Source organism: Acomys russatus, chromosome 14 (genome assembly GCF_903995435.1).
Source record: "Acomys russatus chromosome 14, mAcoRus1.1, whole genome shotgun sequence".
Taxonomy (NCBI): Eukaryota; Metazoa; Chordata; class Mammalia; order Rodentia; family Muridae; genus Acomys; species Acomys russatus.
In genome coordinates, this window is record NC_067150.1 from 37,475,764 (window position 1) to 37,499,906 (window position 24,143).

Below are 24,143 nucleotides of genomic sequence, written 5' to 3' on the forward strand. Positions count from 1 at the left end.
CAGGTATAGGATTTCTTTGCCTCTGCCTGGAATTTATTTTTATTTTATCTTTCTTGCCCAGTGGTACAAAGTGTTAAGATCTTTATGAAGTAGTGAGTGGGTTCATTACTTTCTTGCCCTCTCTACTAGGCGCCCTATTTATTTGGCTAAGGCAACATCACACACATCGGCTAGTATTAAACCATGAATGTAAGATAGAGGGCCTTCCAGCTCTATGTCATTGCCTTCAGTATCAAGGCTGCCTGGAGAAAGGATGGCAGCCTCAGGGCTTCCTTACTTCCTTCTCCTCCTTTCCAGATAGAGCAGTCTTTCTGTCCAGCTCTCTGCTTCCCCTCCCAATAGTACACTCATACCCAGGCTGGTTCTTGGGCTAGGTAATGGGGGACACACTCACTTTTTCACTGTCAGTTCTAACACAATAGACATGAAACCAGTGTTAGTGGGAAGAGCTGAATTTTCTGGAGATACCCACTGCATCCTATCCCTATGCTCTACACACTGCTTTCAGGGAGGGACCTGCCAAGCATGGCACTAGCTGATGGGGAGAGGGAGATACTAGCAGGGCCTCTGGAGTTGCTGGCCCTGCCAGCTGCCCACAAGCCATAAACCAATAAAATAAGAATAATGAGTCACAGTTTTCCAGCTGGGTCTTCTTCATTGCCCTCGCACTGGTGCTGCACTGGCTGAGTGGGAACACCCCCACCCACAGACTGCCAGGAAGATGGAGACTGTCTACTTCCAGCTCAGAACTAGAGTGTAAATAAGCTTCCAGGATCACTCCCATGAAATGAAAACTCAACATTCTGCTTTATAATTTCTACCCATGTTAGGAAAAACTGGTTTTTTCCTATCTCTTTCCAGGGCAAAACAACAACAACAACCCAATCTAGTTGTTATTTACCCTAGTAACTGGTGATCTTTTTTTTTTTTAAAGGGGGAAATTTGCATTTATTTTTCTTTTGGTGGTTAACTCCTTTGTATCATAAAACTATGAATTCTGATGTGTAAAACAAAAAAAAAATCTTGACAACAGCTTCTTGCTTGTAAAAATATGTATTATAAGGCTCTATTTTTAAAGTTTCCTTAAAAATGACTGGCCTATCTCCACATTGCACGTGGGGCTTCTGCCACTGGTCTGCATGGATTACACCACTGAGGCCCAGAGGGCAACAGGGACGGCAGAAGTTGAGTGTTTTTCTGACTGTTCGTCTGCAAGGACAGAGCCACACTGATGAGGCGCCAGCTGCAGGATACACTCTCCAAAGTGTTGCCTTCCTAGGGCTTGCTCTGGGAGACAATTTGATCCTGACTCACTCCTTCTTTTTTTGGCTTTAAAAACTTTCTTTTTCTTTTTTGAAGACAGCATCTCATGTAAACCAAGCTGGCTTCGAACTTATAGCAACTTCCTGCCTTTGCCTCCTAAGTGCTGGGATTAAAGGTATGTGTCACCTCTCAATAGAAATTGTGTGTGTGTGTGTGTGTGTGTGTGTCTGTGTGTCTGTGTGTGTATGAGGCTTGGGGTGAGATAGAGTCTCATATAGCCCAGGCTAGTCTTGAACTCCTGACCCTCCTGTGTCCAGCTCCCAAATGGCATGATTATAGGCTTGTGCCATTATGTTTGACTAGACACAATATTCTTTTTACTCACTTCCAATTTACAGTTTTCAGGGGACACTGAGAGGTACTACACAGGGAGTGCCAGGCTGCTGCACATCTGAAGTGAGAATACAATCTTAAGATTACAAGACAGAAAATGAATCCCCCACATGAAAAGACAAAGGAAGCAGTCTTCCATTCTGCCACCCTTTCTGTTCAAAATAGTATCAAACTGGAGACAGGAAGACAGAAGTACATCATTAACCAAAGAAAGTGGTTACCTGACCTCTAAAAAGTTGAGGACTCAGGCCATTCTGGACCCCCTTTAAGATGACAAGGTAACCCTGGGAAGTCCAGTCCCTTAAACATGCTTGTCAGTCAACCTGGACAAATAAGGCAAGAGAAATAATTCATCCATGAGCTCATAGGCAAGGAAGAAAACACAAAAGAGAATTTAGTCAGCTCAGAAAGGAGAAAATCTTTGCTGTCCTAATACAAATTGCTAGATTCAACAAGCACTTCTCAGTCTCAGAATGGGGAAACATCAATTGTTGGTAACATCATGTCGTCCTTTCCCCAGATCCAATTTATTTCTTGATTAATACTTGTTTAATTCTAAAAAAGAAGGTAATTAAAGCCATTTCCTGTGGGAGTAAAGATAAAGATTGGAAAAAACTCAAGGTTCTCATTGTCTCAGACATGAAAACCACAAGTCCTTAATAAGCAGAGGTGGGAATCTATCTCACTCCAGATGAGGATGTACAAAACATGGCTTACGACTGCCAAGCCCCACCTCCTTTCACCTCACTTTGTCTCCATTTTATCCTAGACAGAGAATGTGTCCCCTATGTCATTCTTGCTTCACACATTAAAGTCCAACGTCCCATGATTATTCTGCAAATAATTTTGCACAGACATCTCACCCCAGTGCCTGGAGCTACCCAGGGTCTCCAAACCACTTGGTTGTGAACCAACTGCCTTAACCTTTGGGGGGAGGGGATAGTTAGATTAGGAGACCAGAGGAACGGGAAGGATAAGCATTTTGCAAGCCTGGCCTGTCAGTGCTTAGTGGATGCCAAGCTAGTGGCAACAAGGAATGGTGGCTTGGCAGAGGAAAACCTGTGAATTGTGCTTTTCTATCCAGGAAATAGAACAGACAGACAGATGGTGGGAGAAATGGGACCTGATTATGTTGTTCTTGGACTGTGGATTTTACTGACGTAAAACAGAATATCCTGTATACCTGATATCAATGTATAAATAATAAGCATTAACATAGTAAAATATTCAATGAAAAATCAAACTATCAGAGTTACATTTTTCCCCCTCAACCAATATAATTTTATCCATTGGAATGGAGGCCCCTGCAACACAAGGCATCTGGTTGGACAGCGGGTGAGCACCAGGCTTCAAATCTGCATACATGAACCTTACAAAAAGGGATTAGAGGCTGAGCCAAACCAAAGCGGAGTGCCCTTAGAGCAACGGCAGCTTCCAGATGGGTTAGACAACAGCCCTATGAAGGGATCATGATCTCAAGGCCAAATTAAATATCATATTCCCTACAATCTGCAACCCACACACACACACACACACAAAAACTGCAAGATGAGGGGAAAAGGGTGTTTCTGCGTTATATACATACTTTCATTACGAACATTTGAATACAGACTTTCTATACACACATTTCCTATATAATAAAAATGTACACGGCATGAGTATATGTCACTGTATAAATATAGAGCTTTAGAGATCTTGAACCCACGCTTCCTGTTCACATCAGTTCTCCTCTTCTTCCTCCCCAGTCGGGTCCATCATTTAAGAGTTGGGCAAAAGGGACAAGTGTCATTTGTGTTGGTCTGGGCCCAGAATTTGATACACTGGAAAGAAAGAGACACATGTATACCTCAGACTTAGCTGGGAAAGCAAAGTAAGGTTAGCAGAGAGTGCCATTCTAGATCACAAGATCTAACTCTCAAAAATTCTCATAGGAACCAGGTGGACTAGCAGGCTCTTTCAGTGGTCTCTCTATGTGTTGTGTTGTATACCCCTGTTGGTATGGAAACATGCTAGTGACTGTGCTTATATACATGGTGGCCTGAGGTTAACATAGGAGTCTTTTTCCACTATTTAAAAAAAAAAAAAAAAAAAAACTTACTCAATGTATGTGTGTGCCCTCAGGGCTTTTTCTTATCAAGAATGTAAATGCTGGACTGAAGAAAATGGTGCTCTGAGTGTTTGCCTAGCATGCAAAAAACCCTGGGTTGGATCCACAATCCACAAGTATGGCACCACACTTGTATGAGATGTGCAAGACTATTGAAGTTCAAGAGGATCAGCTCAAGGTTAAAAATAAAGTTCAAGGTCATCCTTACCAAATAAGGAGTTGAAAGAATTTAGATGTTAATTCAGTTTTTACTTCTTAGAAAAACAAAATGAACAAAACAAAATGGTTAAGAAGTAATCACTCCACTGCTAGCAGGAATCAAGTGTGAGTCTGTCAGTGAAGGTAACAGACAGGCCTCCAGACTGTTCTCTTAGTGGAGTTATTAATTTCCTCTTCATTCCTCTCAGCTAAAGCAAAGCACAGCCAAGAAAAGATCATCAGTGTTTCAGGATGAACTGCTTATTAGTCACCTATAGGGAATGAGATATAATTCTGAGCTCCTAGCTACAGAGTCTGAGCTCTGATGATGATGAGGCCACAAATGACTGAAAACTTTATGTTTAAATAGTAATGATGAGGATCTACCTAATAAAATATTCAAGAAAAATTAATCTCAGCTACCACAAAGAGAACAGCACAAAAATGATATACAGGGCTGGAGAGATGGCTCAGCGGTTAAGAGCAATGACTGTCTTCCAGAGGACCCAGGTTCAATTCCCAGCACCACATGGCAGCTCACAACTATCTGTAATTCCTGTCCCAGGGAATCAAACTCCCTCATACAGATATACATGCAGTCAAAACACCAATGACAAAAAACAAAAATAAAAAGCCAGGCAATGTTAGTGCATAGCTTTAATCCCAGCACTTGGGAGGCAGAGGCAGGTGGATCACTGTGAGTTCGAGGCCAGCCTGGTCTACAAAGCGAGTCCAGGGCAGCCAGGGCTACACAGAGGAAAAAAAAAAAAAAAAAAAAAAGAATGCTATGTAATACCTACCTCCTTGTGCAGCGCGTGGGTGCAGGCCATTGGGTGCAACTCACTGGGCTGGACAAGTTTCTGACACATCAGACATAGCTTACAAGTGGGTGGAGCCTGTGGGACAAGAAGGCTGGTCACAGCTCACCAACTTCTGGGTCACCTTGCCTGCTATGCCCATGGCTCCATCCGTTAGTTCCATGGAGCAAAACTATTCTTCAGCAAAAGAAATCTAAGTCCTCACCTAGATTCTTGCCTAAAGTACTTGCAGCATGTTCCCAGTAGGGCTGCAAACAACCCTGCTGTGGAGATAATGGTTTCCTCTAGCATTCTTACCTGTAACCCAACTCCCTCCTCACCCTGTGCTTCTCCACATCCCAGTGTTAAAAGAAAAGAGTCTTACATGTGAAGACCTTCCAGGGTATGAAACTTGGGCAGAAGGCAAGAACATTGGGGTACTGATTTGGGCCAGAGGAGCAGGGTACAAAGCCCGGATCCGACCAAGTGGCTGTGGGTAGAAATAATTTTAGAGTGAGGGAAGAGAGTCTGAGCAACAGAGCATGTTTCAAAAAAGAAATCGGGGCCAGCAGGATGGCTCAGTGGGTAAAGGTGCTTGCACGCAAGCCTGATGACCTGAGTTCAATTCCTGGAACTCACACCGTAGAAGAAAATGGACTCTCCAAGTTGTCCTCCAACTTCCACACATGTACCCATGAAAACATACACACACACCAACAATTTCTTTAGAAGGACAACACAAATAGAAGTCATTCCTTTTAACGGTGAAAAGAGCAGACCAGATACTCCTTGCTCTGATGTTTCTCCTCACTCTCAGGTCTTCTGAAGCTGGCTTCTTCCTCAGCCTCTCAGCAGGTCTAAGTTCTCTCCCTGTGGCTCCTCTTACCTGAGTGCTCGATGCCACCCGTTCATGCTCTGCCAGCCGAGCAGCTACCAGCTGGATTAGTTCCTCCATGGTCAGGCCCGCCATGGTAGTACGCGCTGTCTTGATTTGCTGAAGAATGTTGGTCATCTGGGCCCTGAGAAAGAACAATGTTGAAGGAAAAAAAAAAATCAATCTTCATGGGCACATCCACACACCTCCTTATTTCAAACCATAAACATTTCTCTGGCAGATACCTGAACTGATTCGTAACAACACTTACTTATTGCACTGTGGGAACCGAGTCAGCAGCTTCTCCAGGATCTTCTCCAGTTTGTCTACTGGTTGGGGCCGGGGAGTTTCAGTAGAAGCCTTAATACCGCCCAAGCCTGGGGGAGGCGGGATGGAGGCAGCAGGAGGCATGTGTGGACCATGAGGACTGACCAGGGAACCCAAGCCAGGGCTATTTCTCCCATGTGAGCCAGGAAGAGGTGGGGAAGGTTGTTTGGACTGGGAAAGGGCAGGGCTCAAGATTGGAAAAGACAATGAGCGAGGATCTGCACTGGGCATAACCATAGGCATTGTGACCTGCCCAATAGAGAAGGGCATCCGAGGGGTCAGAGAGGGACTGGGCTGAAATACTTGAAGCATGAAATCTGCCTGCAAAGGGGAAAAGGTGGAGGACAAAAGAGATGGGGAGAAAAGATTAGGAACTGGAGCAAGGGCTAAGGAGATGGTTCAGTTGGTAAAGTATCTGCCTTGCAAGCATAAGGACCTGAGTTCAGATCCCAACATCCACACAGAAGCCTATAGTAGGGCATATATCTGCAACTCTACTGCTGTGGGGGCAGACAAGCAGATCCCTGCAGCAGCCAGCCGGTTTAGCCAATCCCTGAGCTCTAAGTTCAGCAAGAGACCCTGTCTCAAAAAGTAAGGTAGATAGGCTGTGTGTGGAATGCATGTCTTTAATCCCAGCACTCAGGAAGCAGAGGCAGACGGATTTCTGTGAATCAGAGGCCAGCCTGGCCTACACAGTGAATTCCAAGCCAGCCAGGGCCACATAATAAGACCCAGTCTCAAACAAACGAACAAACAAACAAGCTCTAAGAAGTAGAAAGTAATGGGAACACACACATGCACACACAAACCCACCTGTACACACATATACAAGAATACACTCACATATACATTATATAAACACAGGCACATACAAAATTTTAGAGCTGGGTGGTAATGGCGCATGTCTTTAATCAACACTCAGGAGGCAGAGACAGGCAGATCTCTGAGCTCAAAGCTGGTCTACAAAGGGAGTTCAGGATGGTCAGGGCTACACAGAGAAACCCTATCTTGAAAAAAGGAAGAAGAAAAACAATAAAAGCAAGCAGAGAACTCTTGACTGCTGACAACACACATGACGAACTTCTCAGAGCCAGCACTCTTACCTCTGAAGGGGGTGGAGGCAAAGTCGGGGTGGGGATCTGAGGAAGGCTGCTCAGCTTGGCTCCATTCCTCACTAGCTGGATGTGATTATTAAACTGATCCTGGAACAAAAGGAAGAGAAAGGCCGTCCTTTACTGCTAGGTTGAGTGGACTAAGGAGAAAGCACACACCTCCTCTCAGGAAAGCACAGGAGTGGTGGAGCAGGCTCTGTGCAGCAGTGCAAGGCAACCTACCAATCTACTGTCAGGAGAGGGTACGAGCAACCTGGGGCCGATTAAATCCCACTGTTAACTACACTCACCCGAACATTCTTTTTCATTATCCGAACTCCATTCAGTCTTGTCTCCCACTCTTGTTTGGAACGAACTGTCTCCAGTGTTGGAGGAGTTGACCTTTCAAACAACAAAGAATTCACAGAATTCAAAAAACAAAACATCAAAAATCAATTCTATTTATGTATTTATTTATTTAGGTTTTCTGAGATGGGGTCCCTCTGTGTAGCCCCAACTGTCCTGAAACTCGCTTTGTAGACCAGGCTGGCCTTGAATTCACAGCAATCCATCTATCTCTGCCTCCCATGTGCTGGGATTAAAGCTGTGCACCGCCAGCACCACCACCACCTAGTCTTAATTTACAGAAAATACACACTTAGAAGCAGTTTGGGCCAAAAAGCATTGCCTTTATTTGTGGTCCCTCAAAGTAACTAACAGTAAGACAGCAGCCCAGCTTGTCTGTCTCCATTGTGTGTGTCTCCTCTGCAGGTCAGCAAGTGCTTGACTCTGCATGGGCATGTTAATTAATCTCACTTACGTGACTTATTAGCACTTATCTAATGTATATGCACCCCTTTTCATGATGACACAAAGAATTGTGTCCTAAAATTACAGTCACCTTGGATTCCAGGAAGAATACACCTTCTAAGGAAAGACCACCCCTCTACATGAGAGTGATCACCCATGAGGGTTAGCCGCACCCTAGAGTAGAAGTGCTCATCTTGTGGGAACCAGACTGATCCCCTCAAGAGATGACAGCTGTAAGGACTTCTTCAGATCACCTTACAGAACATGAACCAAAACAAGTATCAATGAGACCATATCTTGAACCAAACTGGCTAATTATTTACCCATCTTCCCCTTGCCCCAATCCCTCCACTATTAAAGCCCAAAGTTCAGTGCCATGTGGTCATGCATACCAATAAACCAAACATTCTGAAGATAAAGGCAGAAGAATCAAAGATTCCAGGCAGCCTGAACTACACAAAATCCTATCTCAAGCAAAGCCCTAGGACTAGACAGACGATGGCTCAGCATCATTTTAAGTTAATAGTGCTTGCTGCTCTTGCAGAGAAATGAAGTTTGGTTCTAGCATGCACACTGAGCACCACACAACCATTTATAACCCCAGCTGTGGGGCATGTGACAACTCTGGCATCTGTCAGTGGGTGCCTGTACACATGTGTATACACTCAAACATACACATATAAATATAAATAAAATCTCTTTTTAAAACCCAATATAAGGGGCTGGAGAGATGGCTCAGAGGTTAAGAGCACTGGCTGCTCTTCCAAAGGTCCTGAGTTCGGTCCCCAGCAACCATATGGTGGCTCACAATCATCTATAATAAGATCTAGTGCCCTCTTCTGGCTGGCAGACAGAACACTGTATATATAATAAAGAAATTAAAAAAAAAATATATATATATATATATATGTGTGTGTATGTGTGTGTGTGTGTGTGTGTATATATATATATATATATATACACACAAACAAACAGCTGGGTGTAGTAGCATACACCTTTAATCCCAGCACTTGGGAGGCAGAAGCAGGTAGGTTTCTGAGTTCAATGCCAGCCTGATCTACAGAGAGAGTTCCAAGACAGCCAGGGCTACACTGAGAAACCCTGTCTCAAAAAACAAAAACAAAAACTAACAAACAAAAGAGATGGGAGCAAATGCTAGAGAAACCAGAGCATCAATGTCATCTGCTTCATAAAAATGGTATCACCTTTCTGTTTGAAACACGGTCTCCCATGTAGCCCATCTTGCCTGGAACTTTCAATCCTTCTGCCTCAGACTCCCAATTTCTGGGATTACAGGATTACCAGCATGCCTGGTTCATGTCATCATCCAAAGAGAGGGTTCTGGCCTGCCTGAAAATCCTGGGGCAGACAGAGGAGAAATGGCCGTGGAAGAAACAAAGCTCCAAAGACTATATTATGCTTTGATAGCTTAGCAGATAGAATTTTCTCAAATAGAAATACAATAATAAAAAAACAAAGCTATAAAAAGAAGGAATAAAAAGAGGAAAGAGCAAGAAAGTGCAAAGGACATGAAAGCGAAACCCTTGAGCAGTTATGGGTGTACACATGGAGATGCCCTTAAAAAGTCTTGTGAACACAAGTACAGGTGCCAGGCAGGCCTGCTGGCCTAGGCCTTAGGGGGAGGCACTTACTTGAGGTAAGTCAGATGAAGCTCCGCTTCTTTCTCTGCTTCTTCCAGTTTCAACACCAGCAACTCCTTCCTGCTCTCTAGTGACAGGATCTAAGGAACCCATGCATGCACACATATACACATAAAATGCATGCGTGTGAACACACACATGGGGGGGGGGGAGAGAAGGAGAGGGAGAGAGAGCTTATTAACTTTACAAATGCAAACTATGCATAGTTAGAATAAATGCCTCCAGGCTTCCAATACTCTAGGAAAACTGTGGAGCACCTGGGAGCACAAAGCCCAGGCTCTGAAGACATTGTCTCTTCTTACCTCTGCCTTCCAGGCCCGTTCTGTTTCTTCCATAATGTTCCGGTTGATTTCGCCATCCTGGTTCTTGAGTCTATCCAGTTCCATTTCCCACACTTCTCTATATAGTAAGAAAACAAGAACAAGGTGAAGGAAGGAAATGAAGCTTGTAGAGCAACAGCAAGGCAAAAAGAAACCCCAGGTTGCTGTGCCGGGGCCACTGTGAAGCCTCGCTCCAGAGAGAGAGAGAGAGAGAGAGACAAATGACGTATACAGTGCTCTAAACTGCAAGCAGCTCCAAGGTGGGAAATGGTCACTTCTCCACTTGCTCAAATAAAGTTACCTAGTGCAGGAAAAGAATCTCTCTTACAGCTCAAATCTAGCTGGGCATAGTAGCTCATGCCTACAATCCTAGTCCTTGGACGGCTACAGGAGGTGGATTGTTTTGAGTTCTAAACCAGCCTGGACTACAAGGTGAGACCCAGTCTCAAAGAAACAAAACCCTTCACGAGCACAGTGTTCCATGCACTCAGGGCAGTCAACACCTTTATGGTGTTTCTTTACTTCTCAGTGTGTCTTCCGATGTGCGTGGAAAAGAGCACAGCACCAAATGATGGGCAAGGCAAGACTCACCTCAAACCCACAATCATTGAGCACTCATTACTAGCTTAGTGATCTCTGCGTTTTCTTTGCTACAGTAAAATTCTTCAATAGGAAAATGTGAAACGGGTGGAAGCTGGATGAGGCTTTTGGTAGTGATTCCAGTATATGAGAGCTTAAAACAAGAGGAGCTGGGCTGGAGAGATGGCTCAGAGGTTAAGAGCACTGGTTGCTCTTCCAAAGGTCCTAAGTTCAATTCCTAGCAAGCACATGGTGGCTCATAAGCATCTATAATGAGCTCTGCTGCCCTCTTCTGGTGTGCAGATCTACATGCAGACAGAACACTGTATACAGAATAAATAAATCTTAAAAAAGACAAGAGGAGCCACAAATGTATGGGCAATCTAGGCTAAACACTATCTTCTAGGCCAGCTAATGTTATAGGCTGAGATTCTGCTTCAGAAGGACAGTGTATCTCCACCATACCTAGCACTCCCTGTGTCTATCCATCTCTCCCATTTTAAAATGCTTCCTACCTCAACTCCTATCCCTGTGGCTGGTGTACTCACTTTCAGGATTCAGGTGACCAACTGTTCTAGTTTGCTGAGCACTGGAATTCTCCTAGGAGATGAGCCTTTCTGTGTTAAACTGGGACGGCTGGCCCTCCTACTCAGGACTGAAGAGGGCATTGTGGACTAGAGCAGGAAGACAAGTTTCTCCTATTACACTTGGCTGTGAGCTACAGCATGGATTACTCAGACTCACAGAAAGGATGGGATGAAAATGTTTTATGTTGTCTTTGATGCTTTTTTGGGGGGAGGGGGTTTGGTTTTTCTGTTTTGTTTTGTTTTTTGAGACAGGGTTTCTCTGTGTAGCCTTGGCTGCCCTGGACTCGCTTTGTAGACCAGGCTGGCCTTAAACTCACAGTGATCCCCCTGCCTCTGCCTCCCAAGTGCTGTGTCACCATGTCCAGCCTCTTTGATGCATTTTTAAGAGGTAAAAGAAATAGTTTGAAAGAGTTACATACTAAGATAAATGCTCTTTTCTCTATTGGGAGAAATGGTTTTATTCTTCTTAATAACCTTAAGTATTTGAAAGCACAATTCATTCTTTCTCTTCCCTAGTTGTTTTGGTTTTTTGAGACAGGGTTTCTCTGTGTAGCCTTGGCTGTCCTAGACTCAGAGATCCACCTGCCTCTGCCTCCCTGAGTGCTGGGATTGCACAAGTGTCTAGCTGTTCTTTTGTTTTAAAGACAGTCTCACTACGTCCTGAAACTCACTATATAGACCAGGTTGGCCTTGACATCACAGAGATCCACCCATTTCTGCCTCCTGAGTGCTGGGACCAAAAGCCTCTACCACCACATATATAGTCTTTTTAAAAAAGTTTTTCCAGACAAGGTCTCTATGTTGCCCAGATTAGACTCAAACTTGCAGCAATCCTCCTGTTTCAGCTTCCCCAGTGCTTGGATTTAAGTGTGAGTCACCATGCCGAGCAAAAGGCAACAATTCTCTCTTGAAATGTAATTAATTACTTTATTTATCTTTTGTGTATAGGTGTTTTGTCTGAATGTATCACTGTGTACCACATCTGTGCCTGGTACTCTTGGAGGTTCTGAGACTGGAGTAACAGATGGTTGTGAGCCGCCTCTGAAAGAACAGCTATGGAGCCATCTCTCCAGCCCCAGAAGCATTTCTCCTAACAGAAGTGTCTAAGGCTCCTTCCCCCCCACAGTCTTGTTTATGACCCAATCCTCCACATATCTCTGCCTTCTATTTGAGATTCTGGGTATGTTTGCTACATACACACTCATTTATTTATTGACATAAATCTGCATCTGCTTTCTATTGACAAGTTCTGCTCTCTAACAGACCTGAGTAATTTGGAGACCACATGGTCTCCAAATTAACTTCTGTCACATAACACTTCTCTAGAAGTTCTTTAAAGGCTTATAGGTAGCAATACTTCCCTGACAAACACATAAGCCTCCAAAACTAGAATCTTCTCAGCATAAGACTATGTAGAATGCTAGGGCTGGAGAGATGGCTCAGCAGTTAGGAGCACTGACTGCTCTTCCTGAAGACCTAGGTTCAATTCCCAGCACCCACAGAGCAGCTCACAACTGTCTGTAATTCCAAGATCTGACAAATATCCAGGCAAAACAGAAAGAAAGAAAGAAAGAAAGAAAGAAAGAGCAAAATTCTTTATGGAGACCTTTCTTTCATTGATAATGGGATAAATATAGAACATAACAGATAGCTGCCTTCTGTGTCTGGTGATACCCTTGAAGATGGCAGATGCTCAAGGAATAATCTGTCTTTTGCTAAATACATATGTCAACTACATATGTGTTTATATATGTACATACTTAGAAAAATCCTCTTGTGTGTATGAAAAATTCCACATATTCACAAACAAAAATTCTTTTCCTCTGGGCATTTAGCCATATTTACCTCACCAGCATCCACACAAAAGAGAACTACTGACTACTAAAATAAAAATGGCTAGAAAGAACTGGCAAGACAGCTTAGTGGATAAAGGTGTTTGCCGCTAAGTCTGATGACCAGAATTCAATCTACAGGACGTACACGGGGGAAGGAGAGAAACAACTTCGGCAAACTGTCCTCTGACCTTCACACATGTGCTATAGCGTATGTGGGCATATGTGCTTGCACACATACACACTGATTTAGCATTTCTATTGTCTATGGTAAAATATCATGACCAATAAATCTGGGGAGGAAAGGATTTATTCTGCTAAACGTCCACATCACAGTCCACTAGTGACTGATGCAGAGGCCATGAAAGAATGTTGCTTACTGGCTGGCTCAGCCTGTTTTCTTATAACATCCAGGATCATCTGCCCAGGAGTGGTGCCACCAACAATGGCTTGAGCCATCCCATATTACTAATTAAAAAAAAAAAAAAAACACACACACACACATACATATATACAATATTCTGCCTATATGTGTACCTGCAGACCAGAAGAGGGCACTAAATCTCATTATAGATGGTTGTGGTCCCTGGGAATTGGACTCAGGAGCTCTGGAAGAGCAGCCAGTGCTCTTAACCTCTAAGCCATCTCTCCCCCACATCACTAATTAAGAAAATGTGCCAGGCAGAGGTGGCGCACGCCTTTAATCCCAGCACACGGAAGTAGAAGCAGACAGATCTCTGTGAGTTTGAGGTCAGCCTGGTCTACAGAGTGAGTTCCAGAACAGCTAGGACTACACAGGGAAACCCTATAGCAAAAAAAAAAACAAAACAAAAAACAAAACAAAAGTAAGGAAAGAAAGAAAGAAAGAAAACACACTAAAGACCTGCCTAAAGGCCAATCTTACGGAGACATTTTCTCAATTGAGAGTCTGTAAAAGTTATCTTTTATTTACCTGAGGTAATTGTTGTCTCCAAGGCTTATTGCCTCCATCTGCTAACCTAGGCCTAGTCCTGGAAGCTTCTAGCCTCTACACAATCTAATCTAGGCCTAAAATCTTTTCAGTCTCTGAGACTTACTGCTTAATAAGGTCACCCTTTCTAGTTCTTTCTGAACTCTGGCTGGCTAGTTCAGCTCAGCTGTTCTGGCTCAAAACTCCTCTTCTAGCTGAATGATTCAATCTGGCTTTTCTTTCAGCCTCTGACTGAATTGTTCTGCTTGGCCTCAAACTAACTAGCAATCTGTTCTCATCTTCTGGCTCCTTCTCACTCTATGTCTCATTCTGTCTTCACCTGTGACTAGCTTGTTCTCTCTTTAACCTGTCTCTGTAAAACAGTCCTATTAAAACTGCCTCCCCAGCACTCGGGAGGCAGAGGCAGGTGGATCGCTGTGAGTTCGAGGCCAGCCTGGTCTACAAAGCGAGTCCAGGACAGCCAAGGCTACACAGAGAAACCCTGTCTTGAAAAACAAAAAACAAAAACAAAACAAAACAAAACAAAGCTGCCTCCTCTCCCTGTCTCTTTGCACCGCTCTCCTTAAGTCGCCCCTTTCCTCTCTCTTCTCATGAGAGTTAGGCATATCCTAGTCTGTCAAATCTTTCTCTGGTTTGTCACTTTGCCTCTAAATTAGGCATCATTTTCAAACATGGATGCTTTCTTCTCCAAACTAACTTTACCTTCATTGTTTGGGATTAAAGGTGTGGCTGTATTCCAGACAGACTAGGGTTTCTCTGTGTAGCTTTGACTGTCCTGGACTCACTTTGTACTGGGATTACAGGCATGCACCATCGCACCTGGCTGCTGGTCTGTCTGTCTGTCTGTCTGCCTCTCCCCCTCTCCGTGTGTGTGTGTAGAGCCTTGGCTGTCCTACACTCTCTTTGTAAACCAGGCTGGCCTCAAACCCAGTGATCTGCCTTCCTGTACCTCCCAGAGTGTTAGTGTTAGGATTAAAAGCATGCACCACCACACCCAGCTTGTTGGTTTCTTCTTAATCACTGATGATTAGCTTCAGCTAATCAGCATCAATTGTACCAATAACCCTTTCGATTCTTAACTCTAAAGCTAGATCCATGTGGCCAAAGCTGCCAAGTTCTGCTGCTTGCTGGGGCTAGGCATGGCCCCTTGTTCTAGTATATCTTCACCACCTTTCTATTTTCTTTTTACCACCTTTCTATTTTCTTTTTACCACCTTTCTATTTTCAATGATTTCCTTTACTCCCTAAGCTTGGCTGTCTAGAACTTGCTCTGTAGACTGACCTTCAACTCAGAGATCTGCATGCCTCTGCCTCCCTCAGTGCTGGGATCACAGGTGTGCACCACCTCTCCTGGATCTAAGCTTTTCTTTACCTGGAACTTGCTCTGTACCAGATTGGCCTTGAACTCAGATCTACTTGACTGACTCCTAGGATTAAAGGCATGTACTACCATGCCTGGACCTAATCTTTTCTTTAATTCCTTTTCACAAGATCATTCCAGATAACAGTCATGTTGACAACCAAGACTAGCCATCCCAATCCATCCCTTGTCAATCTGACACACAATCATATCTCCTTTTGTCCAAATGAAAACAATAGCCAGGTCACAATAATGCCTGACATGATGTAACTGTACCTAACATGACATATCTGCAAACACATAAACAATAAGCTTAGGTGGGTGAGATCTTGACCTAAGGCTACCACTCCCTTAATTCCACTTGATATCTTTAAACACAGATTTAGCTCCATTCCACTTCCTGGTGCCCCTTTAATCCTTAAACCATACATTTTGTATTTTCCCTTTCTCAGTTTGCTACATCTAAAGAAAACACTCTGCATAAGAGTGAACCACAGGACAAAGTCTATGCTAGTTTTTTTTTGAGATTTCCTTTGTCAATGCAATTAATTTGAACCTCTTCATCTTAGCCTCAGGCAGAATCTTCAGGGCAAGAGCAGCCACATTCGTCACTCAAAGATCACAAGAACAATCTCTAGGCAACATACTAAAATACTTCTCCTCTGAAAGCTCTTGAGCCAGGCCCTTACAGTTCAAATCACCCTCAGCACCACTGTCTTCCATATTCCAACTAGGATAGCTCATTAAGGCGCCCTTAAAGTATTCCACCACTTTCCTAATCCAAAGTCCACATTCCTCCAAACAAAAGCACGGTCAGGCTTATCACAGTAATATCCTACTCCTGGTACTAACTTCTGTCTTAGTTAGGATTTCCATTGATGTGAAGAGACACCATGACAAAGGCTAACACCTAATTGGGGCCTGTTTACAATTTCAGAGGTTTAGTCCATTATCATCACGGTGGGAAGCACGGCAGCGCACAGGCAGACATGGTGTTGGAGGAGCAGAGAGTTCTATAACTTGATCTGAAGGTAGCTAAGAGACTGGCATTTAACACTGGGTGGAGCATAAGCCTAGGAGACCTCAAAGCCCACCCCCACAGTGATACACCCCATCCAACAAGACCACACCTCCTAGTAGTGCTATTCTCTGTTGGCCAGCATTCAAACACATGAGTTTATGAGGGCCAAACCTATTCAAACCAACCACTTTCCACTCCCTGGCCCCATAGGCTCATAGCCACAATATAACGCATAATGCATTTACTCCAGCTTCAAAAGTCCCCATAGCCTATCACAGTCCCTCTTCCCAAATGACTCTAGTTTGTGGCAAGCTGACATAAAAGTAGCCAGTACACACACTCAAATAAATAAGTAAGTGTAATAACATTTTTATTAATGAAAAAAAAATTGGCTGGGGCTAGAGAGATGGCTCAGTGGTTAGTAACCCTGGCTGCTCTTGCAGAGGTTCAGTCTCCAGCACTCACATGCTGCCTCACAACCATCTAACTCTCATTCCAGGGAATTGCCACTCTCTTCTGGCCTCTGATATACAAGTGATTCACAGACATATATGCTGAAAAAGTCCCCATACACCTAAAATAAAATTTTTAAATTAAATAAAGGGGAAAGTTTCTGAACAGTGATAAAAGTGCTTAGCTTTCTTATATACTAGCTACATTATAACATAACCATTGGCTTTTCAAATAACCCATTATGAAAAACACAAAACAAAGCCAAGGCTGGCAGGATTGCTCTGTGAGTAAAGGTACTTGTCACCAAATCTGATGCCCTGAGTTCAATCCTTCAGACTCCCATGGCAAAAGGAAAGAGCTAATGTCTGACAATTCCCCTCTAACCTCTACATGTATGCTATGGTGTGCACATACTCACATGCATACAAAGTACAAAAAAAAAAAAAAAAAAAAAAAAAACAAACCACCACACATTTTTGGCAGAACACATCCATAAGGTGTTTTCTGGCCTCTGATTTTGCCTGGCCTCACTCTGTAGCCCAGACTGGACTAGAACTTGCAGCAATTCTCCTGCCTCGGCCTCCCAAGTGCTAGGAGTAGCCCCATGAGCTGCAATGCCAGGCTGAAGTTTTAACATTTGTCTAATTTCTTTCAGTCCTACACTTCTATTATTTCTCATATGTATTTTTTAGGTATCAGTAGTTGAAATTCTATCACACTGTACAATCCAGGGTTGATATGTTTATATACTTATAAAATTTAACTTTATTCTTTATCATAGAAGCCATGAAAGTTATAAAATTTTTAAAAAACAAAAATAATTTAATATAGTGTTCCTAACTGGTATTGTTTATATGATCCTAGACAAGTTCTTGAATCTCTGTAGGTGTCAATTTCTCCATTTATGAAAACAACAGTATTTGCATCATGGCTTTACCGACAAAGTACATGTAAAAAATAAGTTATGTATGGTGACTCACACCCATGACCCCAACACCTAGGAGGATGAAGCAGGATCGCTGAGTTTGAGGTTAGCCTGGACAACATAATGAATTTCAGGTCAGCCTGGGAGAAAGTATAAGACCCTGACTAAAAAAAACAAAAAAAGTTTTAAATAAGATATCTACCATATGCAAACTAACTCACAATATTTGTTTTTCTGTTTGTTTGTCAGCAGTGCTAGAATTGAACCTAGGGTCTTATTTATGCTAGGAAGGTACTATAATATTGAATTATATTCTCTGCCCTTATAAATCTTGTGGGTTTTTTGTTAAATTTTAATTATTTACTTATTAGAGACAGGGTCTCATTAGATAGCCATGGCTGGCCAAGAATTTGCTATGTTGACCAGGCTGGATTCAAATTCACAGAGCTCTATCTGCCCCTGCCTCTGAAGTACTGGGACTAAAGGCATGTGCCACCAAACCTGGCATGTTTATTTCTTTTATTTTTGTGTGTATGACTTTTTTTGCCTGCATGTGTATCTGAGTACCACGTTCTTGCAGTGCCTAGGAAGGCCAGAAGAGGGCATTAGATCCTCTGGAACTGCAGTTACAAACCACTATTTATTAGGTGGCAAGTTGCTGCTGGGAACAGAACCAAATGCAACAAATGCTCTTAACTGCTGAGCCATCTCTCCAGCCCCATAAATCTTATTTTTTATGTTGTTTTAACTTTTAAGCTCAACTTCTGACAGCCACACTACTAATAAAAGGTCAACTATTAAAGCCAGGAGTAGGTGGGTTGCATCTGTAATCCCAACACTGGGAAAATTAAGAGGGAGGATTTCCATGAGTTTGACACTAGTTTGGACTACGGTGCTGCAGAGCTAGCCTGAGCTACAGTGTAAGACCGTGTCTCAACAGGCAAAACATAGAAAAGGGGAGGGCTAAGGAGATGGCGCAGCAAGTAAAGCACTTGCCATGCAAACAGGAAAATTAAAATGCGCAGAATTTAGATAAAGACAGGAGGCAGTAGTGTGTGTGTTTACAGATACACAGCACTCTTACAGAGAGATGGGAAGGAGGATCTGGAAGCTTATAGGCCAGCTCACAAGACAACAAAGACCCAGTCTCAAACCAGGAAGGTAAGGACTGAGACTTTAAATTGTTCTCTAATCTCCAGGCCCATGCAGTGGCATAAACACATGCACACACAGACACACAAAGATTTTTAAACATTAAAAAAAAGTCTGTGTGTGTGTGTGTGCGCGCGCACGCGTGCGCGCAACACAAAACCAAAGATGAAACAAGACTTGTGATTTGCAATGGCAGTTCAGGGTTAGAGAGATGACTCAGGGGTTGAAAGCACTGAATGCTCTTACAGAGGCCTCAGCTTCAGGTCCCAGCATCCACATGGTGGCTCACAATCATCCGAACTTTAGTTCTAGAGGATCTAATACCCTATTCTGACCTCCATGAACACCAGGCACGCAGGTGGTACACAGATTACATGCAAGCAAAATTCTCCTATACATAAAAATAATGATAAATCTAAAAACATTTTTTTTAAAAGACAGAAATGGCTGTTTCTTATGTAGATCTACCATTACTTAACAATTTCCATGATTTTGTTTTTGTTTTGTTGTTTTAATCTGGATGACTATTGAACTTTAATCTTTATTATGGGTGTGTGCATACATGTGTGTATGGGAGTTTTGCCTGTATGTATGCCTGCATGACATGTGCATGAGCTGTCTTTGGAGACCAGTGGCTGTGAGATCTTGACTACAGAGCCATCTCTCCAGCCCCTTCTTTGTTATTTCATTCACAATTATAAATAATGGCACAATAAGCATCTCTGCGCATGTAACTAACACAGGTTAATAACAAAAGTGATGCAGTTAGATGTGAGAGGAAGGTAAGCTAGGTAAGCCACAGGCTCTGAAACTGAGGTCAACTAGGTTCTACTCCCAGCCTCACTAGTCTACACTGCTCGGCCAGTGAGTCTTCCTGTGCCCTGTTTCCACAAAGGATGAAGTGGGAGGCCACTAGAGTGGATCTTCTATAGCACCCCGTGGACTAAATAAGTTAATATCCACCAATGTCTAAGACAGTTTCTAACAAAGAGTAAGCACCTTCTAAATGCGGATTATCATTTGGATCTTAGAACAACTTTCTTCAGAGAAACTAAAATACAAATATATACATATTTTCTGTGGGGCACAATAGCACATATGTTTAATCCTAGTACTTGAAAGGCAGAGATAGGAGGATCTCTGTGAATTTGAGGTCAGCTTAGTCTATATAGCCAGAGTCTACAGAATGAGACTCTGATTCAAAAACAGAAAATTGATTTCTCCCTGACAAGTGGCAGTTGGAATACTGCCTTGGAGTAAAGAAGCAGATGCCAAGTGTCCCATGAAATGCTTCTGACAGTTAGAGGCAGAGATAAGAAGGAGGATCTCTGAGTCTTCAGCCTAAGGCCTTTCTTGTAGAATGATGTTACACTCTATATAAGGGCAAGGAAACAAAGCCAAATATAAACCAGTGGAGAGTTAAGTAGTGGTTACGCTGTGATGTTCAAAGGTGTGTGTGTGTGTGTTATAATACAGGTCTCGTGGCGCCCTGGCTTGCCTCACACTATGTATAAGAAACTGACCTTCAGGGCTAGAGATGGCTCAGAGGTTAAGAGCACTAGCTGCTCTTCCAGAGGTCCTCAGTTCAATTCCCAGAAACCACATGGTGGCTCATAACCATCTCTGATGTGATCTAATGCCCTCTTCTGGCATGCAGGTTTACATGTATACTGTATACATAATAAATAAAAAAAAAAAGAAAGAAAGAAACTGACCTTAAAGTCCAGATCCTCCAGCCCCACCTCCTAAGTATGGAGAATACAGGCTCAAACCAACAAGGCAGGCTTGAAATCAGTTTCTTGAAAAAAAACACAGCCAGGCGCTGAAGAGATGGCTCAGTGGTTAAAAGCACACACTGCTCTTCTTGAGGACTTAAGTTCAATTCCCAGCACCCACATCAGGTGGCTTACAACTGCTTATAACCTCAGCTCCAGGAGATCTCACACCTCTGACCTCTGTGGACACTTGCATTCATCTACACAAGCCCTCACACATTTACATAATTAAAATAATAAAAATAAATCTTGCCAGGCACAATGGCCAGCCCAATAAAGGCTATACAGAGAAACTGTCTCAAAAAAAAATCAAAAGAAAAAGCACAGCCATACACACAATGATTAGATATAGAAAAACATTACTAGGATGAATCCTTCATTGACTCAACAGTAGCCTCAATGTGCTAGACATTTCAAAACCTACAAATATAACACAGATGCTTTTCCAGTAGTTTGCTTGGTGAGCAAAAGAACAAAAAAAATGTGGGCAGAATAAGCCAAATGTGCAAAGGGCAAGGGTCAAGGGCTCAGAATCCGAGCAGAATGCAAACAGAGGCAACCAGCACAGAGATGCCAGAAGCCCTAGAGATGGAGCTGCACTTTTCAAGGTGTAGGTCAGGGCCCCTAAATACACTGAAAGCCCACTCCATAGAGCTAAAACTTTTAGCTTAATTTTGTAAGCTTGAAAGAAAAGAAAGGAGGAAAGAAGGAAGGAAGGGAAGAGGAGAGGGGAGGGGGAGAGAGGGGAGAGAGGGAGAGAGGGGAGAAGGGGGGTCTGGAGAGATGGCTCAGAGGTTAAGAACACCTGGTTGTTCTTCCAAAGGTCTTGAGTTCAATTCCCAGCAACCACGCGGTGGCTCACAATCATCTATACTGAGATCTAGTGCCCTCTTCTGGTGAGCAGGTGTACATGAAGTCAGAGCATTGAATACTAACTAAATAAATCTTAAAAATCTTTCTTTAAGTTTTATTTTTATTTATGTGTATGTGTATATTACATGTGTGAGGGTGTCCACAGAGACCAGAGAAGGCACTGGATCCCTGGGAGCTGGAGCTACAGACAGTCATGAGCCACCCTATGTGGATGCTGGGAATCGAACCTGGGTCCTCTATAAGAGCAGCTAAACTATCGTTCCAGCCTGAGACTTTAAATTTTTGTATAAAAAACTCTACCAACACTTGGAAGATCTATAAAAGATTGGGCCAATATTTAATAAATTATGTACTGTGTTATCAAATCAACTGTGGGGTCCACTAAATGGGTACAAAGGTTAAGAGACACTTGAGATTCCATAGCTGCGGGAGATAGCTGGGGAGCTCTTGGAATTTGCCTTAGGAGAGCTAAAGCAGCAACTTGTAGAGAGCAAAGCTTCATAAGCTGCTCACAGTGGACCTTCTCCCACAAGATAACAAGCCTCTTCCTTAGGAGAGCTTATGGCCCTTCCAGGCCATGTGGAGGGCAGAGGGAGAGGGCAGGTGCCTTCCTCTACTCTCTCTATGCTGAGTCAGGAACTCTCCACTGAACCTACCGCTCAAACAGTAGGTAGGCTAGCTAGCTGGCAAACTCTAGGGATCCAGTTGGGGAGGGTTATGGGCAGCAGTGGGGTTACAGATGTGCGCTGTCATCTTGGCTTTTAGAAGTTACGGAAAATCTCAGCTCAGGTCCTTGTGCTTTCTTGCACAGTAGGCACTTTACTGACTAACCCACCTCCCGGCTCAGAGACATCTCATCCACTAAAAGCTCACTTTTACTTCCACAAAATGTTCTCTAAGTGCCGTTTCTCACCCCTCGCTAAGGAATCATTTGTGCACTAGGGGGATGATTCAGCTGGTAAAGCACTTGCCTTGAAAGCTCAAAGGCCTGAGTTTATCTGCAGAACCCACATAAAAATGCTGAGTATGGTCTAAAGAGATGGCTCAGCAGTTGAGAGCACTGACTGCTCTTCCAGAGGCCCTAAGTCTAATCCCTAGCACCCACATGGCAGCTCACAACTGTCTGTAACTCCAGAATCTGACACTCTCACACAGACATACATGCAGACAAACCACCAATACTCATAAAATAAAAGTAACTAATTTTTTTAAAATGCTGAGCATGGTGGGAAGCTACATTTGTATTCCCAGCACTGGGCAGAGGAGGCAATGGGTCTCTGGGGCTCACCAGCCAGCCCCTCTAGCCTAACTGGTGAACTTCAGACTAATCAAAGTTGCTCTCTCAAAGGAGGTGTAGATGGTGTTCCTGGGGATGACAAAACACACACACACACACACACACACACACACGGAGAGTGCTGGCTAGTTTTATGTCAACTTGATACAAGCTAGAGTTATTTGAAAGTAGGGAACCTCAATTGATCGCCTCCATAAGATCTGTCTGAAGAGCATTTTCTTAACTAGTGATTGATGGGGAGAGTCCAGCTCACTGTGGGTGGTGCCATCCCTGGGTTGGTGGTCCTGGGTTCTATAAGAAAGCAGGCTCAGCTGGGCGTGGTGGTGCATGCCTTTAATCCCAGCACTTGGGAAGCAGAGGCAGGCAGATCACTGTGAGTTTGAGGCCAGCCTGGTCTACAAAGGGAGTCCAGGACAGCCAAGGCTACACAGAGAAACCCTGGTTCAAAAAAAACAAAAACGAAAAACAAAACAAAAAACAAAAAAGAAAGAAAGAAAAAAAAAAAAAAAAAAGGAAAGAAAGCAGGTTGAACAAGCCAGTAATCAACATCCCTCCATGGCCTCTCAATCAGCCCCTGCCTCCAATTTCCTGTCCTCACTAATTTTGATTATGAACTGTTTTATGGAACCATGAATGAAATAAACCCTTTCCTTCCCAAGTTGCTTTTGGTCATGGTGATTCATCATAGCAACAGTAACACAACACACACACACACACACACACACACACACACACATACACACACACACACATTTTTCCTATAAGCATTTTTCTTCCCTCTTATCTTTGCCTAAGAAGATGACGCAGAAACCTCGAATTCTAACCCTTTTAAGTTACTGGTCTTGATCATGGCACTGTGGAGATTTACATAACAACCTGAGTTCAGATCCCTTGGGTCCCTAAACCTGGGCACAAAATAGTGTTATGTTGTAATCCCAGAACACACAGACAGAGACAGACACATACACACACACACGTTATAATATACAAATAAAAATTATGATCATACTTGAAACCCAGCTAGCTAACAGTGTGACTTGGGTTTTTTTTGAGAGGAAGAGGTGCTGGGGCCTGAGCCCAGGATGACACCACTGAGCTACATCCCCAACCCTTAATTATCATTTCAGAGTAGATTCTCTGAATTTCTTTCTTTTGTGTAATGTAAGGTACTGAGAATACCAAGTCAATGGAGAAATCTGACGTATGTTTCTTTCTCAAATAAAAACAGTGGAAATGGGGCTGGAGAGATGGCTCGGAGGTTAAGAGCACTGTGCTCTTTCAGAGGTCCTGAGATCAATTCCCAGCCAACAACATGGTGGCTCACAACCATCTGTCACGTGATCTGATGCCTTCTTCTGGCCTGCAGGTGTACATGCAGGCAAAGCACTGTATATATAATAACAAATAAATGTTTTTTAAAATTACTGGATAAGGGGCTGGAGAGATGGCTCAGAGGTTAGGAGCACTGTCTGCTCTTC

The 24,143-nt window shown here is 43.2% G+C and overlaps 1 protein-coding gene across 4 annotated transcripts in view; it reads right to left on the reverse strand.

The window, feature by feature from the left end:
- Positions 1-2,290: 2,290 nt before the first annotated feature.
- Rnf214 (ring finger protein 214) overlaps positions 2,291-24,143 on the reverse strand; it is a 38,977-nt gene continuing 17,124 nt past the window's right edge. For 3 of the 4 annotated variants that reach the window (XM_051156342.1, XM_051156344.1, XM_051156343.1), the window contains 9 exons: positions 9,824-9,920; positions 9,513-9,601; positions 7,362-7,452; positions 7,063-7,161; positions 5,904-6,280; positions 5,645-5,777; positions 5,144-5,248; positions 4,762-4,857; positions 2,291-3,476 (listed from right to left, as the gene is read on the reverse strand). In XM_051156342.1, the coding sequence (XP_051012299.1) occupies positions 3,411-3,476; positions 4,762-4,857; positions 5,144-5,248; positions 5,645-5,777; positions 5,904-6,280; positions 7,063-7,161; positions 7,362-7,452; positions 9,513-9,601; positions 9,824-9,920 (1,153 nt within the window). In that variant the 3' untranslated portion in view covers positions 2,291-3,410. The remainder of the gene's footprint in view (positions 3,477-4,761; positions 4,858-5,143; positions 5,249-5,644; positions 5,778-5,903; positions 6,281-7,062; positions 7,162-7,361; positions 7,453-9,512; positions 9,602-9,823; positions 9,921-24,143) is intronic. The other variant, XM_051156345.1, reaches the window with a different exon arrangement.